Source organism: Cherax quadricarinatus, chromosome 99 (genome assembly GCF_038502225.1).
Source record: "Cherax quadricarinatus isolate ZL_2023a chromosome 99, ASM3850222v1, whole genome shotgun sequence".
Lineage (NCBI taxonomy): Eukaryota > Metazoa > Arthropoda > Malacostraca > Decapoda > Parastacidae > Cherax > Cherax quadricarinatus.
The window spans coordinates 1546110-1563064 of NC_091390.1; the positions used below are offsets into that span (position 1 = coordinate 1546110).

General features: G+C 39.2%; 1 protein-coding gene across 1 annotated transcript in view; it reads left to right on the top strand.

Annotated features, from left to right (window-relative positions):
* Window positions 1-13975, top strand: part of Rtca (RNA 3'-terminal phosphate cyclase) — a 35166-nt gene extending 21191 nt beyond the window's left edge. Inside the window, exons 7-10 of the mRNA XM_053799931.2 lie at window positions 1052-1179; window positions 5956-6109; window positions 7283-7387; window positions 10038-13975. Coding sequence (XP_053655906.1) covers window positions 1052-1179; window positions 5956-6109; window positions 7283-7387; window positions 10038-10127 — 477 coding nt within the window. The 3' untranslated portion in view covers window positions 10128-13975. The remainder of the gene's footprint in view (window positions 1-1051; window positions 1180-5955; window positions 6110-7282; window positions 7388-10037) is intronic.
* Window positions 13976-16955: the final 2980 nt, after the last annotated feature.

The following is a 16955-nucleotide window of genomic DNA, read 5'->3' on the forward strand; positions in this document are numbered from 1 at the left end:
TTATTACGTCGGAGGTATTTAGTAATTCAGTAAAAAAAAAAAAGGAGATTTAAATTGTTTTTAGAATGGATAGATTATTTGTAAAAATAGTTCTTTTATTGTATAATGTATTTTTGTTTATATTTGATGTTCAGTATATTACATGAAACTAATTTGATCAGTTAGACACCTGGGTACAGTAGGGCCCCACTTACACGGCAGGTTAGGTTCCAGGCTACCACCAGAAGGTGGGACCCTACTGTATCTTTATTTTGGAAATGTTTTACCAGCCAGTGGCTTCTTCAGCCAGGGCCAGGAGCTATGACTTGACCCTTGCAACCACAATTAGGTGAGTGAGTACGGAGAAGAGTGGTTGGTGGACTGGTCACATCGACTCCAGGCTGAGAGACTGATTACTTCAAACTCCTGATCTTCAACCATTTCTTTCTGCATTGGACTGAGGAAGCCAGTGGCTAGTGAAACATTTCCATAAGATACCCAAGTGTTGCACAAGTGCCCCGTGGCCTGGTGGCTAAAGCTCATGCTTCACACGGCTAGGGTCTGGGTTCAATTCCCAGCGAGGGTAGAAACATGGGCGTTTCCTTACACTGGTTGTCTATGTTCCCCATCAGTAAAATGGGTACCTGGGAGTTGGTGGACTGGTGTGGGTCACATCCTGGGACAAAACTGACCTAATTTGCGGGAAATGCTCTGCATAACAAGCTGCTTTCTATACAGTAGTATGTCATTGATGTCAGCTATGGTCTGTATACCTTGTACATGTAGTAAATAAAGATACAGTGGACCCCCGGTTAACGATATTATTTCATTCCAGAAGTGTGTTCAGGTGCCAGTACTGACCGAATTTGTTCCCATAAGGAATATTGTGAAGTAGATTAGTCCATTTCAGACCCCCAAACATACACGTACAAATGCACTTACATAAATACACTTACATAATTGGTCGCATTGGGAGGTGATTGTTAAACGGGGGTCCACTGTATTATATTATTATTTATCCTGTTTGTTCTCTGAACCATTTATCTACATGAGACTATATTCTTCATTCCAGATAGCACACAAGATGGCCGACTCTGCCGAACAACTTTTAAGAGAAAAACTGCCCAGAGATGTTGATATTTTCATCGAGCGAATCAAGGAGCATCCCGAGAGAGCTGTAGGCAATGGTTCAGGCATCGTGTAAGTGAAATAACTAAGAAATATGTTAAAATTAAATCTAAATGGTGCTCTGGTAATAATAGTCACTCTGCTATTATTTTTTTTTTTTTTGGGTCAAGGTGTTGCTCTGTGCAGGTGCTCCTTGACTTATGATGGTTTGACTTACAATATTTCAACTTTATGATGGTGCAGGAGCAATTACGGGCAATCCTCACATAACCAAGTTCCGTTCCATATATCATTCTTTCCTCCTCCTCTTCCTCTTTCAAGCTGCTGCACTTCCAACTCTACTAAATCTTCATTAGTTAACTCTCCTTTGATATATTCCACTAATTCTTGAATATCTTCAACTTCAACCGACTGGTTAGAGAGCTGGTCGTCAGTCCGTATGGTTGCTAAACAGGTAGGTTGCTAAATGAGGAGTGTCTGTACTTTGAAGATGAGGCTTAACCCAGCACGCTACCTTCATGCTGGGTAATTATCTTTAGTTTCGTCAACAAGTCGGCCGTCTCCCACCGAGGCAGGGTGACCCAAAAAAGAAAGAAAATCCCCAAAAAGAAAATACTTTCATCATCATTCAACACTTTCACCACACTCGCACATTATCACTGTTTTTGCAGAGGTGCTCAGAATACAACAGTCTAGAAGCATAAACATATAAAGATACACAACATATCCCTCCAAACTGCCAATATCCCAAACCCCTCCTTTAAAGTGCAGGCATTGTACTTCCCATTTCCAGGACTCAAGTCCGACTATATGAAAATAACCGGTTTCCCTGAATCCCTTCACTAAATATTACCCTGCTCACACTCCAACAGATCGTCAGGTCCCAAGTACCATTCGTCTCCATTCACTCCTATCTAACACGCTCACGCACGCTTGCTGGAAGTCCAAGCCCCTTACCCACAAAACCTCCTTTACCCCCTCTCTCCAACCCTTTCGAGGACGACCCCTACCCCGCCTTCCTTCCCCTATAGATTTATATGCTTTCCATGTCATTCTACTGTGATCCATTCTCTCTAAATGACCAAACCACCTCAACAACCCCTCTTCTGCCCTCTGACTAATACTTTTATTAACTCCACACCTTCTCCTAATTTCCACACTCCGAATTTTCTGCATAATATTTACACCACACATTGCCCTTAAACAGGACATCTCCGCTGCCTCCAACCGTCTCCTCGCTGCTGCATTTACCACCCAAGCTTCACACCCATATAAGAGTGTTGGTACTACTATACTTTCATACATTCCCTTCTTTGCCTCCATAGATAACGTTTTTTGACTCCACATATACCTCAACGCACCACTCACCTTTTTTCCCTCATCAATTCTATGATTAACCTCATCCTTCATAAATCCATCCGCCGACACGTCAACTCCCAAGTATCTGAAAACATTCACTTCTTCCATACTCCTCCTCCCCAATTTGATATCCAATTTTTCTTTATCTAAATCATTTGACACCCTCATCACCTTACTCTTTTCTATGTTCACTTTCAACTTTCTACCTTTACACACATTCCCAAACTCATCCACTAACCTTTGCAATTTTTCTTTAGAATCTCCCATAAGCACAGTATCATCAGCAAAAAGTAACTGTGTCAATTCCCATTTTGAATTTGATTCCCCATAATTTAATCCCACCCCTCTCCCAAACACCCTAGCATTTACTTCCTTTACAACCCCATCTATAAATATATTAAACAACCATGGTGACATTACACATCCCTGTCTAAGACCTACTTTTACCGGGAAGTAGTCTCCCTCTCTTCTACACACCCTAACCTGAGCCTCACTATCCTCATAAAAACTCTTTACAGCATTTAATAACTTACCACCTATTCCATATACTTGCAACATCTGCCACATTGCTCCTCTATCCACTCTATCATATGCCTTTTCTAAATCCATAAATGCAATAAAAACTTCCCTATCTTTATCTAAATACTGTTCACATATATGCTTCAATGTAAACACCTGATCTACACATCCCCTACCCACTCTAAAACCTCCTTGCTCATCCGCAATCCTACATTCTGTCTTACCTCTAATTCTTTCAATTATAACCCTACCGTACACTTTTCCTGGTATACTCAGTAAGCTTATTCCTCTATAATTTTTACAGTCTCTTTTGTCCCCTTTCCCTTTATATAAAGGGACTATACATGCTCTCTGCCAATCCCTAGGTACCTTCCCCTCTTTCATACATTTATTAAACAAAAGTACCAACCACTCCAACACTATATCCCCCCCTGCTTTTAACATTTCTGTCATGATCCCATCAGTTCCAGCTGCTTTACCCCCTTTCATTTTACGTAATGCCTCACGTACCTCCCCCACACTTACATTCTGCTCTTCTTCACTCCTAAAAGATGGTATACCTCCCTGACCAGTGCATGAAATTACTGCCTCTGTTTCTTCCTTAACATTTAAAAGTTCCTCAAAATATTCTCGCCATCTACCCAATACCTCCATCTCCCCATCTACTAACTCCCCTACTCTGTTTTTAACTGACAAATCCATATTTTCCCTAGGCTTTCTTAACTTGTTTAACTCACTCCAAAATTTTTTCTTATTTTCATTAAAATTTCTTGACAGTGCCTCTCCCACTCTATCATCTGCTCTCCTTTTGCACTCTCTCACCACTCTCTTTACCTTTCTTTTACTCTCCATATACTCTGCTCTTCTTATAACACTTCTGCTTTGTAAAAACCTCTCATAAGCTACCTTTTTCTCTTTTATCACACCCTTTACTTCATCATTCCACCAATCACTCCTCTTTCCTCCTGCCCCCACCCTCCTATAACCACAAACTTCTGCCCCACATTCTAATACTGCATTTTTAAAACTATTCCAACCCTCTTCAACCCCCCCACTACTCATCTTTGCACTAGCCCACCTTTCTGCCAATAGTCGCTTATATCTCACCCGAACTTCCTCCTCCCTTAGTTTATACACTTTCACCTCCCTCTTACTTGTTGTTGCCACCTTCCTCTTTTCCCATCTACCTCTTACTCTAACTGTAGCTACAACTAAATAATGATCCGATATATCAGTTGCCCCTCTATAAACATGTACATCCTGGAGCCTACCCATCAACCTTTTATCCACCAATACATAATCTAATAAACTACTTTCATTACGTGCTACATCATACCTTGTATATTTATTTATCCTCTTTTTCATAAAATATGTATTACTTATTACCAAATTTCTTTCTACACATAGCTCAATTAAAGGCTCCCCATTTACATTTACCCCTGGCACCCCAAATTTACCTACTACTCCCTCCATAACATTTTTACCCACTTTAGCATTAAAATCCCCAACCACCATTACTCTCACACTAGATACAAAACTCCCCACGCATTCACTCAACATTTCCCAAAATCTCTCTCTCTCCTCTACACTTCTCTCTTCTCCAGGTGCATACACGCTTATTATAACCCACTTTTCACATCCAATCTTTATTTTACTCCACATAATCCTTGAATTAATACATTTATAGTCCCTCTTTTCCTGCCATAGCTTATCCTTCAACATTATTGCTACTCCTTCTTTAGCTCTAACTCTATTTGAAACCCCTGACCTAATCCCATTTATTCCTCTCCACTGAAACTCTCCCACCCCCTTCAGCTTTGTTTCACTTAAAGCCAGGACATCCAGCTTCTTCTCATTCATAACATCCACAATCATCTCTTTCTTATCATCTGCACAACATCCACGCACATTCAGACTTCCCACTTTGACAATTTTCTTCTTCTTATTCTTTTTAGTAATCTTTACAGGAAAAGGGGTTACTAGCCCATTGTTCCCGGCATTTTAGTTGACTTTTACAACACGCATGGCTTACGGAGGAAAGATTCTTATTCCACTTCCCCATGGATATAAAAGGAAAATTAATAAGACCAAGAACTATTAAGATAAAATCAAAGAAAACTCAGATGAGTGTGTATAAATAAATGTGTACATGTATGTGTAGTGTGACCTAAGTGTAAGTAGAAGTAGCAAGACATGCCTGTAATCTTGCATATTTATGAGACAGACAAAAGACATCAGCAATCCTACCATCATGTAAAACAATCACAGGCTTCGTTTTACACTCACTTGGCAGGACGGTAGTACCTCCCTGGGTGGTTGCTGTCTACCAACCTTGATTTTGTACAATTGTAAAGTCACAATATCGTAAGCTGAGGAGTACCTGTACAGTAGGACCCCCATATCTGTGGGGGATATGTTCCCAGAACCTGTTGTGGATACCAAAACTGGATGGTAGTGAACCTTACATATATGTCCTATATGTACCTATTATAAAGTTTAATTGACAAATTATGCACAGCAAGTGGAGAATGATCAATTTTTCACTGATGGGAAGCACTTCACAGTTTCTTTTAGGCTTTGAAGAACTGCCACAGTCATTATTAAGAGCTATTTTTGGGCCACGGATAACTGAAACCATGGAAACCAAATCTGGGGATACGGGGATTCTTTTTTTTTTTTTTTTTTTTTTTTTTTTTTCAACAAGTCTGCCGTCTCCCACTGAGGCAGGGTGACCCACCGAGGCAGGGTGACCCACCGAGGCAGGGTGACTCAAAAAGAAAATACTTTCATCATCATTCAACACTTTCACCACATTCACACATTATCACTGTTTTTGCAGAGGTGCTCAGAATACAACAGTTTAGAAGCATATACATATAAAGATACACAACATATCCCTCCAAACTGCCAATATCCCATATATTCTGTTTAGAAACTAGTCTTTTATTTAATATTTTTAATTCTCGTCAGGTTGTGGGCGGAAACGGACTCTGGGTGTGTGCTCGGTGGGTCTGCTCTAGGGAAGAAAGGAAGAGATGCAGAGGAGGATGGACTGCTTGCAGCGAAGGAAATTCTGGAGAGTGTGGAGAGACGTGCTTGCTTGGACAAGTATGCACAAGATCAGGTCAGTCTGCCTTGAAACACTTTATAATTGTATTATAATTGTTAGTAAGATTGTATGATGGAGTGAATGATGATGAAAGTTTTTCTTTTTCAGGCAACCCTGCCTTGGTGGGAAACGGCCGATGTGTTAATAAAAAAAAATAACGAGATTGTATTATAATTGTATGAAATGTCATGTCTAAGGGCAGTGTGTGGTGTAAATATTATGCAAAGAATTCGTAGTGTGGAAATTAGGAGGAGGTGCGGAGTTACTAAAAGTGTTAGTCAAGAGGGCTGAAGAAGGGTTGTTGAGGTGGTTTAGTCATTTAGAGATGATGGAGCAAAATAGAATGACCTGGAGGGTGTATAAGTCTGTAGTGGAAGAAAGGAGAGGTAGGGGTTAGCCTGGGAAAGGTTGGAGGGAGGGGGTAAAGGAGGTGTTGTGTGCAATTGGCTTTGACATACCACAGGCATGTGTGAGCTTGTTAGATAGGAGTGAATGGAGACAAATGGTTTTTGGGACCTGACGAGATGTTGGAGTGTGAGCTGGAGTTAAGGCTTTGTGGGTAATATTTCCCACAAGCTCTCAGGATTGGCCCATGAACCTTGTAAACAAGCAATGGAATGGGTGAGGTTCGACTCCATGGTAAGTGAGTCATAAGGTCCAGGCCAGTGCATAAGCCACTTGGCCAGCTGGTTTGTTTGCAGACATTTTGTGAGTCACAATCCTTATAGTTTTCCAGTTATTTTCCCATAGCAATTATGAAGAATCCTTAAGAATTTTGAAAGTCTTCTCATATATATTTCCCTATTTCTGGAGTGTGTTTATTTGTACCTATTATCTGCATGTCTCTGGCAAGACAGTGATAGTGTGAATGATGGTGAAAGTGTTGTTTTTCTGGGTGCCGTACCTCAGTGGGAGATGACTAGTGTGTTGATTAAATAACAAAAAAAGGCACAATACCGTGACTGGAACGATACACAAATAACCCGCACATAAAAGAGAGAAGCTTACGACGACGTTTCGGTCCGACTTGGACCATTTACAAAGTCACAGTAAATGGTCCAAGTCGGACCGAAATGTTGTCGTAAGCTTCTCTCTTTTATGTGCGGGTTATTTGTATATAGTGTGTTGATTTTTTTTTCCCCAAAACTTTTATCAAGCATCTCATATATTTTTGTTATTTTTTATCAGGTGATTCTATTTATGGCATTGGCAGAGGGTAAATCCAGGATCCGCACGGGACCCCTTACTGATCACACCAAAACAGCAATGTGGGTTGCAAAACTCCTGACCAAGGTGAGGCTAAAACCTAAGGAACATTTATATGAATTTTAGTAAACATTATTCAATACTGTAAGTGTACTGTATTTCGCGGCTTATTAGACGCATTTTTTTTTTTTTCCTTAAAATGTCTCCAAAAACCAGCCTGCGTTTTACAAACTGAAGGTCAGTGACGGGAGCTATAAGTTTGGGGTGGGTTGTAGCTCTCCCAGTTATGTCCGATGCCGAGTCATTGAAACTAAAACTAGTCTTATAAGCTACGAAATATGGTACATACAGATGCTCCTTGACTTACGATGGTTCAACTTACGATATTTCAATTTTACGATGGTGCGGCAGCAATTACTTTGGAGCTGAAACTTAAGATAATTACCCAACATGAAGGTGACAGGTCTCTAACTTGTATTTATTTATTTACTTTTCAATATTGGTACATAGTTACAGTAATTGTTTGCTGTAGTACTATGGCTTTGAGTTTTATGTCTGTGCTGTAGAACCAGGTGATGAGCTCAGCTCACTCAGATAAGATGATGAGCTCAGCTCACTCAGATAAGGTGATGAGGTCAGCTCACTCAGATAAGGTGATGAGCTCAGCTCACTCATAAGGTGATGAGCTCAGCTCACTCAGATAAGGTGATGAGCTCAGCTCACTCAGATAAGGTGATGAGCTCAGCTCACTCAGATAAGGTGATGAGGTCAGCTCACTCAGATAAGGTGATGAGCTCAGCTCACTCATAAGGTGATGAGCTCAGCTCACTCAGATAAGATGATGAGCTCAGCTCACTCAGATAAGGTGATGAGCTCAGCTCACTCAGATAAAGTGTGAGAGGCAAATTTAGGCCTAGATATGAGAGAATGGGTCTTTGTGGTAAGTTTTGACCATACAAAAAAATCCTCTAGTACCCAAATACGTGACGGGAAAAAAACTGCGACCATGTTATTGTTTTCAGACCTGATCTAAGGAGCCTGAGCTATCCCCCCCCTTGGATCAAGCCTAATTATCTCCCATTCCCCAGGTGCTGTATGACTCCTATGGGTTTAGCACTCTCCACACAAAAAACAGTCAGAACGTGCCATTTCCATGTATTATTTAATGTATTAATGTACATGTGTTAACTCCTTGAAAGTTCAGACCGCTGATCTGAAACTTGCCCACACGGCCCAAGAATTAAAAAAAAAATGTTATTTGGTTTGCGTGCAGCCAGCAGCAACAGCCTGGTTGATCAGGGGCTGATCCACCAGGAGGCCTGGTCACAGACCGGGCCGCGGGGGCGTTGACCCCTGAAACTCTCTCCAGGTAAACTCCAGGTATGAAACGGTAGAGAATCTTCTGAAGCTAATAAAACAAAAAGTACAAAACTTGATAGAAAATTAACGAAGTTACGCTATCACAAATTTTGTTGTGTCAGGGTTATTTATGCATCAACGATTTTGCCCATTTTGACTCCTATTTTAGGCCAATTGTATTGCTCTAGCCGGCCAAATCCTTAACTGTTTCGCTAATATTACTTCTATTTTATCGATTGATCACAAGAAACTGCCCAATCAACTGTTTCAACTAGCGTATAAAGTGATCAGAAATTGGTAATTTGGGTAATTTCACAAAAATTTCAAAATAGTGTCAGAATAAACAATGCAGACATTCCCGGCACTAAAATAACATTTACTTTGTTTATTAGTTATGTTTCGAGGCTTTACACATGAATTCCATTTGGATTTTTTATTCACATAATGAATTTTTATTCACACCAAAAAATAGAAGATTTACTGTAATGCAGTATCGTAATAATTGTATAAATAATATCAGGGCATTCGTGAATGCCTTTTAGACCCACCAGTTCACATTTATTGCATGCGTGATGTGATTTGTTTACTCTTGAACATCGGCAAAAATCAGACATTTCCGCTAATTTGAGCTCAGTTTCAAGGTATTTCCAGTCCTAAAGACAAATCATTTCTAGTTCTGTAATAAATCTTCCATTCTATCAAATGAGACCAAGAAACTGCAACTACAACATAGAAACCACATGAAAATACACTGCAAAGTTGCTGTTTTAAGCCAAAATCACTGTTGAAGTTTTCTTCCCTCATGCACTGTGTGCTGCAGGATATTTTTATATGGTCCACATTTACTGCGTAGACCCATTCTCTCGTATCTAGGCCAGATTTACCGCTCGCAGCTTATCTGAATGAGCTGAACTCATCGTGTAGTACTACGGCACAGTCTCTGGTTTTAAACCTGTGTAACAACTGCATGGACCCTCAAAGGGTTAATATGCAGGCATGTGTAAGCATGTTAGGAGTGGGTGGAGACGAATGGTTTTTTGGGACTTGTTGGAGTGTGAGCAAGGTAATATTTTGTGAAGGGATTCAGGGAAACTGGTTAGCTGACTTGAGCCCTGGAAGTGGGAAGTACAGTTACTACACTTTAAAGGAAGGGTTTGGCAGGACTAAATATATAAATCAGATGTATCAAATCAAGTCCTGGTCTCAGACCGGGCCACGGGGGCATTGACCCCCAAAACCCTCTCCAGGTATTTGTTGCCTAGAGTGACATCTGAACTGTTGTATCTGTGCACCTCTGGCAAGACAGTGGGAGATGGTCAGTATGTTGAAAAAAAAAAAAATGAGTCTATATTGTGCTTATATATTGTTTCCTCTACAGGTTGAATTCAGCATCACCGAAGAAGAAGGCAGTGACTGTATATATTTGGAGTGTGAAGGCATTGGTCACACCCCAATGAAAAGAAAATAATAGAATAGTTAGCTGATTATCTACATTGTTAAACACTCGATGGAAATCTCTCATTATAGCATCAATTTTGAATTCCATCATCACTATGAATGTTCCTATACACTGTGTATATATATCTATGTATATATAACATATATATTGTATGGTTGAATTTGGTAAATGTTCTCTTGCAAGATTATTTCTCTGTTTAAGGAGTTTTTTCCATCCTGAAATCTCAAAATAGTCAAGTGCAAAAGCCTTTTAAATAATTCAATTGTTGTATGTTCTTATTCAGTTATTGTATGTTCTAATTCACTTGTTGTATGTTGTTCTAATTCACTTATTGTATGTTGTTATAATACAATTCCTGTATATTGTTATTATACAATAGGTCATCTTCCAGAGAAGGATGACCCATACAGTGCCTAGGGTATGGTGGGTAATCAGCTTTGATTCAAGGAAAGGGATGATATAGCTACTTCCTTGGATCAAGAGCCTGTTACTGGCATAAGGTAGCCCTCCTTGAAGGGTGGTTGGTCATGTAAGTATTTTGAGTGTTTATTGAGATTCCTGTGTAGAGAGAAACTCCTAAACTGCTGTTGTCGTTCTTCCAAAAATTCTATGTCAATTTTATATTAATACTGATCAGAGATTATCCATTTCCTTTGGGAAAAGATTCACCAGATTTTTGACAGCCTGGATAATCACATTCTTTTGTGGTATCCTTGTTTAGCATTTCTTATTTGGGGTGCTAGATCAAACAAGGCCGTCAGATAATATTGGTAGCCAGAAAACCGAATCCAGGATAATCTACGATCTGTATTTATTATTGTTTCATTAAGTTTCTTTTATTATAAACACTGGCTGTGGTAATATGCACATACTTTTACCTTCGATGAATTTCAGGAGTATCTCTCTGCCCCCCCCGAGGCCAGCCCTGGACCAGGCTCATATGGTCTAGAGCCTCTCAACTTTTCTTATGTGCTTGACTCAAGATTAAACGGTAATCATGTATAGTTCTTTCTACTTAGGATTATTATTTTTTCTTAGATGTGAAGTGTTTGTAGATTGTAATAATGCAAGCCAAAAGTATTTCCCGGTACCGTAAATTGCTTTAAACACTGGGTGTAGCAAGGACAGTACAGTGCTCTCTCAGTACCCACTAATGATCCACTCTGTAAGAAGCTTGTGGATGAATGAATTTGTTGATTTAAAGACACATAAGCAAACACTAGGACATACTTATTAGGAAACGTTTTGGTCCTGGGACCTTCTTCATTTCTAACGCATAGAGTTTATAATAGGACATACTTATTAGGAAACGTTTTGGTCCTGGGACCTTCTTCATTTCTAACGCATAGAGTTTATAATAGGACATACTTATTAGGAAACGTTTTGGTCCTGGGACCTTCTTCATTTCTAACGCATAGAGTTTATAAATAACAGTATATATAGGAGATAAGTGGGGTGTAAGTGACTCATGGTGACCTGAAAAATGCAAGTGACTTGTAAAACACCAAGTGTCACACTCCACTCTCCTATATTTTTTTTTTAACACTGGCTATATCCCACCGAGGCAGGATGACCTAAAAACAAAAATGAAAATTTTACTTTCGTATACAGGAGAAGGGGTTACTAGCCTCTTGCTCCCGGCATTTTAGTCGCCCCTTACGTCATGCAAGGCTTATGGAGGAAATATTCTGTTCCACTTCCCCATAGAGTTCCATCTATATATACTATCATTTCAAACCATGTTAGAAGTGATTAAGGTCCCAGGACCAAATTATTCTCTTTTCAAACCATGTTAGAAGTGATTAAGGTCCCAGGACCAAATTATTCTCTTTTCAAACCATGTTAGAAGTGATTAAGGTCCCAGGACCAAATTATTCTCTTTTCAAACCATGTTAGAAGTGATTAAGGTCCCAGGACCAAATTATTCTCTTTTCAAACCATGTTAGAAGTGATTAAGGTCCCAGGACCAAATTATTCTCTTTTCAAACCATGTTAGAAGTGATTAAGGTCCCAGGACCAAATTATTCTCTTTTCAAACCATGTTAGAAGTGATTAAGGTCCCAGGACCAAATTATTCTCTAATAAATATGCCCTAGTGTTTGCTCACATGCCTTTTTAAACCAATTTGTTAATAATTACCAAAATTTATACTAATTTGTTAATGCAAAACTTGTGTGCCAATTGGAAATTTGGAAGATATGTTAGTACTCAGAGTACATGTATTATGTTAAAATTTTCTGCTATTTTGGAACGACTAGCAAAATATACATAGATGAGGATGTGGAAAAGGCATAATAATACAGATGAAGATATAGAGAAGGTACAGGAACGGATGAGGATACAAAAGAGGTATAATAACGTAGGCAAGTTGCACATCTTTGCGAGTAACAAAAAAAACTGAACACAAAACAACACTTGTAGGTAACAGTAGAACAAAACAATTGTAAGTAACAATAGAACATAAAACTTGAGTAACAAAGAATAGATCATGAAACTTGAGTAACAAACAATAGATCATGAAACTTGAGTAACAAACAATAGATCATGAAACTTGAGTAACAAACAATAGATCATGAAACTTGAGTAAAAGACAATAGATCATAAAAATATGTTCATAAGGTTGATCTTTATGGGTTTATGATTATAATAATAATGAAAATGTTTATAAGGTGACTCTCCGAAGTGCCGGTGTTTGTTGAGTTGTCTAAATGATGATTGTTCTCAATACAGTTATTATATTGTAAATTAGACATCTTAATTCATAAATGTTTTATCTACATGGTAGGTTTCTTCAGTCAAATACAGAGGCAGCAGAGATGTAAAGATGATATTAGCAGTCCATCACCCTTGAAGGTGTAGTTTTGAGGTGGTCAGTCCCTCTGCAGAACTGGAACAGTGTTCCAGACTATGGAACAGAACTGGAACAGTGTTCCAGACTATGGAACAGAACTGGAACAGTGTTCCAGACTATGGAACAGAACTGGAACAGTGTTCCAGACTATGGAACAGAACTGGAACAGTGTTCCAGACTATGGAACAGAACTGGAACAGTGTTCCAGACTATGGAACAGAACTGGAACAGTGTTCCAGACTATGGAACAGAACTGGAACAGTGTTCCAGACTATGGAACAGTGTTCCAGACTATGGAACAGAACTGGAACAGTGTTCCAGACTATGGAACAACTGGAACAGTGTTCCAGACTATGGAACAACTGGAACAGTGTTCCAGACTATGGACCAGAACTGGAACAGTGTTCCAGACTATGGAACAGAACTGGAACAGTGTTCCAGACTATGGAACAGTGTTCCAGACTATGGAACAGAACTGGAACAGTGTTCCAGACTATGGAACAACTGGAACAGTGTTCCAGACTATGGAACAACTGGAACAGTGTTCCAGACTATGGAGCAGTACTCTTCTCCAGACTGAGGGACTGACCACCTCAATGCAATGTTTTCAAGGGTGACAGACTGATTATATCGTCTTTTCATCTCTACTGCCTCTGTATTTGACTAAAGAAGCTTAATGCATAGTTAAAACATTTCAGAATAAAGATTCCCAACTATTACACATGTCATGTCAACTTGCCAGTATTGTATACCATTATCATGTACCGTATACGTGGAGGGTGATCTTGGGGGGCAGTGCCCCCCATGACCCGGTTGAAGGTTAAAAAATAAAATCCAATTTTGCCAGAACATAATGTGTATCTTAGATATTTGATACATAACATTCTCTATGTATACTTAACAATAAAGAGTATATTTCAGAAACGTTTGAAATAGAGTATATTAAAAATGCACGAAATATATGCTGTATGGAATGTAAGAAATATATATATGATGGTAATAGAAAGTTTATATTTTCCCTCATATGTTGTCTTACTTGGTACATTTTAACTCTGGGTCTTTGCTGTAGCCCATCCTTCGGCTGTGCACGTGTTCCACACTTATCGACTGTCCTTCATGTAACAAAAAAAATAAGGCACAATACCATGACTGGAACGACACACAAATAACCCGCACATAGAAGAGAGGAGCTTACGACAACGTTTCGGTCTGACTTGGACCATTTACAAAGCCTGTAACATCGTCGTAAGCTTCTCTCTTCTATGTGCCGGTTATTTGTGTATTCTTCACCTATCCTAATGTGGTAACCTCTGATTCTCCAGGGGCTCTTGATCCAAGAACTCGGAATGGCTCTCCTCTTCCTTGGATCGAACCTGAATGTCTCCCAGGCACTACATGGCCTCTGTGGGTTTAGTGCTTACCCATAATTCATATGTACGACCTTCCCTTCGAGGCTAATAAATACACTCACTCATGTACTGAATTATTTTGTTATGCTGTTGACCCTTGTGGGCTTAGTGCTTACCTAATCAGGGACTGCATGTGTATGATCTTCAGCACTGTATGACCCTTGTGGGTTTAGCACTTGGTTTTGATTGTAATAATAACAATTTATTGGGCCAACCAAAAATAATTTTTTGATTTGAAGTTTAGATTTACTCAGTTATAAATTATTATTAAAACAAAGCACTAAACCCACTAGGGTCTTGGTTATACAATAAATTTACTGCCTTTTTTTTATTTTGTCATATTGTATTTTCTACTGTATTTTATTTTCATCATATTGTATTTTTTTGTTTTCGTCGTATAGTATTTTCACTTTTTTTCTTCCTGTCATATTTTCTTTATTTTTTCTTCAATATCCACTAAGATTTTCCTGGAAAATTATTTTGCTTTTCGACTTATATAGTCTCCTGGGGAAACAAGTTAAAAAGTATTTTGGGATGAAAGAAACTTGTCGTTTTTATTTCACTTATTAATTCTAGTTATTTTTTAATTTCATTTTTATTAGTCTTTATTTTTTCAACGTAACTGAAAACACAGTTTTATCCAGGAATATACCGTAGGATAAAGTGCTGGTACCTATTTACTGATGGGTGAATGGGGACCTGCCTGTACATCTTGCATCATACGAGTCAAATTTGGATCATTTTGGTTGCGATCCGAGGCCTCTACAGCGAGATCGGTGTCTCAAGTGATTACAGCCTCTCCTCACAGTATACATACTTAAATAAGGTATATAACAGCTAATTTCCTCTGTTCTGTTTATTACAATACAGTGGACCCTCGACTAACGCTATTAATCCGTTCCTGAGAGCTCATCGTTAGTCAAAATAATCGTTAGTCAAGTTAATTTTCCCCATAAGAAATAATGGAAATCAAATTAATCCGTGCAAGACACCCAAAAGTATTGAAAAAAAAAATTTAACACATGAAATATTAATTTTAATACACACAAACTGAAGAAGACATGCATAGTTACATGACACTTACCTTTATTGAAGATCTGGTGATGATTGATGGGATGGGAAGAGGGGAGTGTGTTGATGGTCTTAGTGTTTAGAAGGGGAATCCCCTTCCATTAGGACTTGAGGTGGCAAGTCCTTTTTCGGGGTTACTTCCCTTCTTCTTTTAATGCCACTAGGACCAGCTTGAGAGTCACTGGACCTCTGTCGCACAACATATCTGCCCATAGAGGCCTGTACCTCCCGTTCCTTTATGACATTCCTAAAGTGTTTCACAACATTGTCAGTGTCACCATTAAACACTTGTTCAGGTTTCAGTCCTTCACTGTCTATGTACTCCTTGAATTCCTGCACATATTTTTCAGCTGCTTTTTGGTCCAAACTGGCAGCCTCACCATGCCTTATCACACTATGTATGCCACTACGATTCTTAAATCTCTCAAACCAACCTTTGCTGGCCTTAAATTCACTCACATCACCACTAGTTGCTGGCATTTTTCTAATTAAATCGTCATGCAACTTCCTAGCCTTTTCACATATGATCGCTTGAGAGATGCTATCTCCTGCTATCTGTTTTTCGTTTATCCATACCAATAACAGTCTCTCAACATCTTCTATCACTTGCGATCTCAGTTTCGAAAACATAGTTGCACCTTTGGCAAGAACAGCTTCCTTGATTGCCGTTTTCTTGGCCACAATAGTAGCGATGGTTGATTGGGGTTTTGTGTACAGCCTGGCCAGCTCGGAGACATGCACTCCACTTTCATACTTGGCAATAATCTCTTTCTTCATATCCATAGTAATTCTCACCCTTTTTGCTGTAGGGTTGGCACTAGAAGCTTTCTTGGGGCCCATGGTGACTTATTATGCAGGTGCAGTCACTAAAAAGGCTGTGATAATATGAAATGTTCCGATTGTATGCTTGGAAGCGACCGCGGTGGCTGGCTGGCTTGTAAACACTGGCCAGAAGTGGACGCGTCTCAGAGGGAAGGAATAGTGTTGGTCGAGTTTTTTAGCGCTAATCGAGGCAAAATTTTTGTGATAAAATGTATCGCTAGTCAGATTTATTGTTAATCGATGCCATCGCTGGTCGAGGGTCCACTGTATACAGTACACTACTGTATAAACATTTAAAATATACCAGAAATGTTATGAAGGTGACATTAAAACAATATCAAAGATGGTCGACACAAACCCACTACCATTATAGTATGATCCTCACTTAGCCATGAATTTATTTACCAACGTGGTCTTATGAACGCATCTCCATTGAGGAGGCTGTACTGTTGTAAAGTACAGAAAGGTATATGTGCATTTCTGCCTAAAATGCACATGTACCTTTTCTGCATAGTAATTCCTCGACTTACAAAAATGTTGAGAATCTTGTTTATTGTGTATTAATTTTTTTAACACATTGGCCGAGGCTGAGTGACCCTAAAAGAAAAACCTTTCATCATCATTCTACACCACTCGTACATAATCATTGTCTTTGCAGAGGCACTCAGATACAGCAGTTTAGAT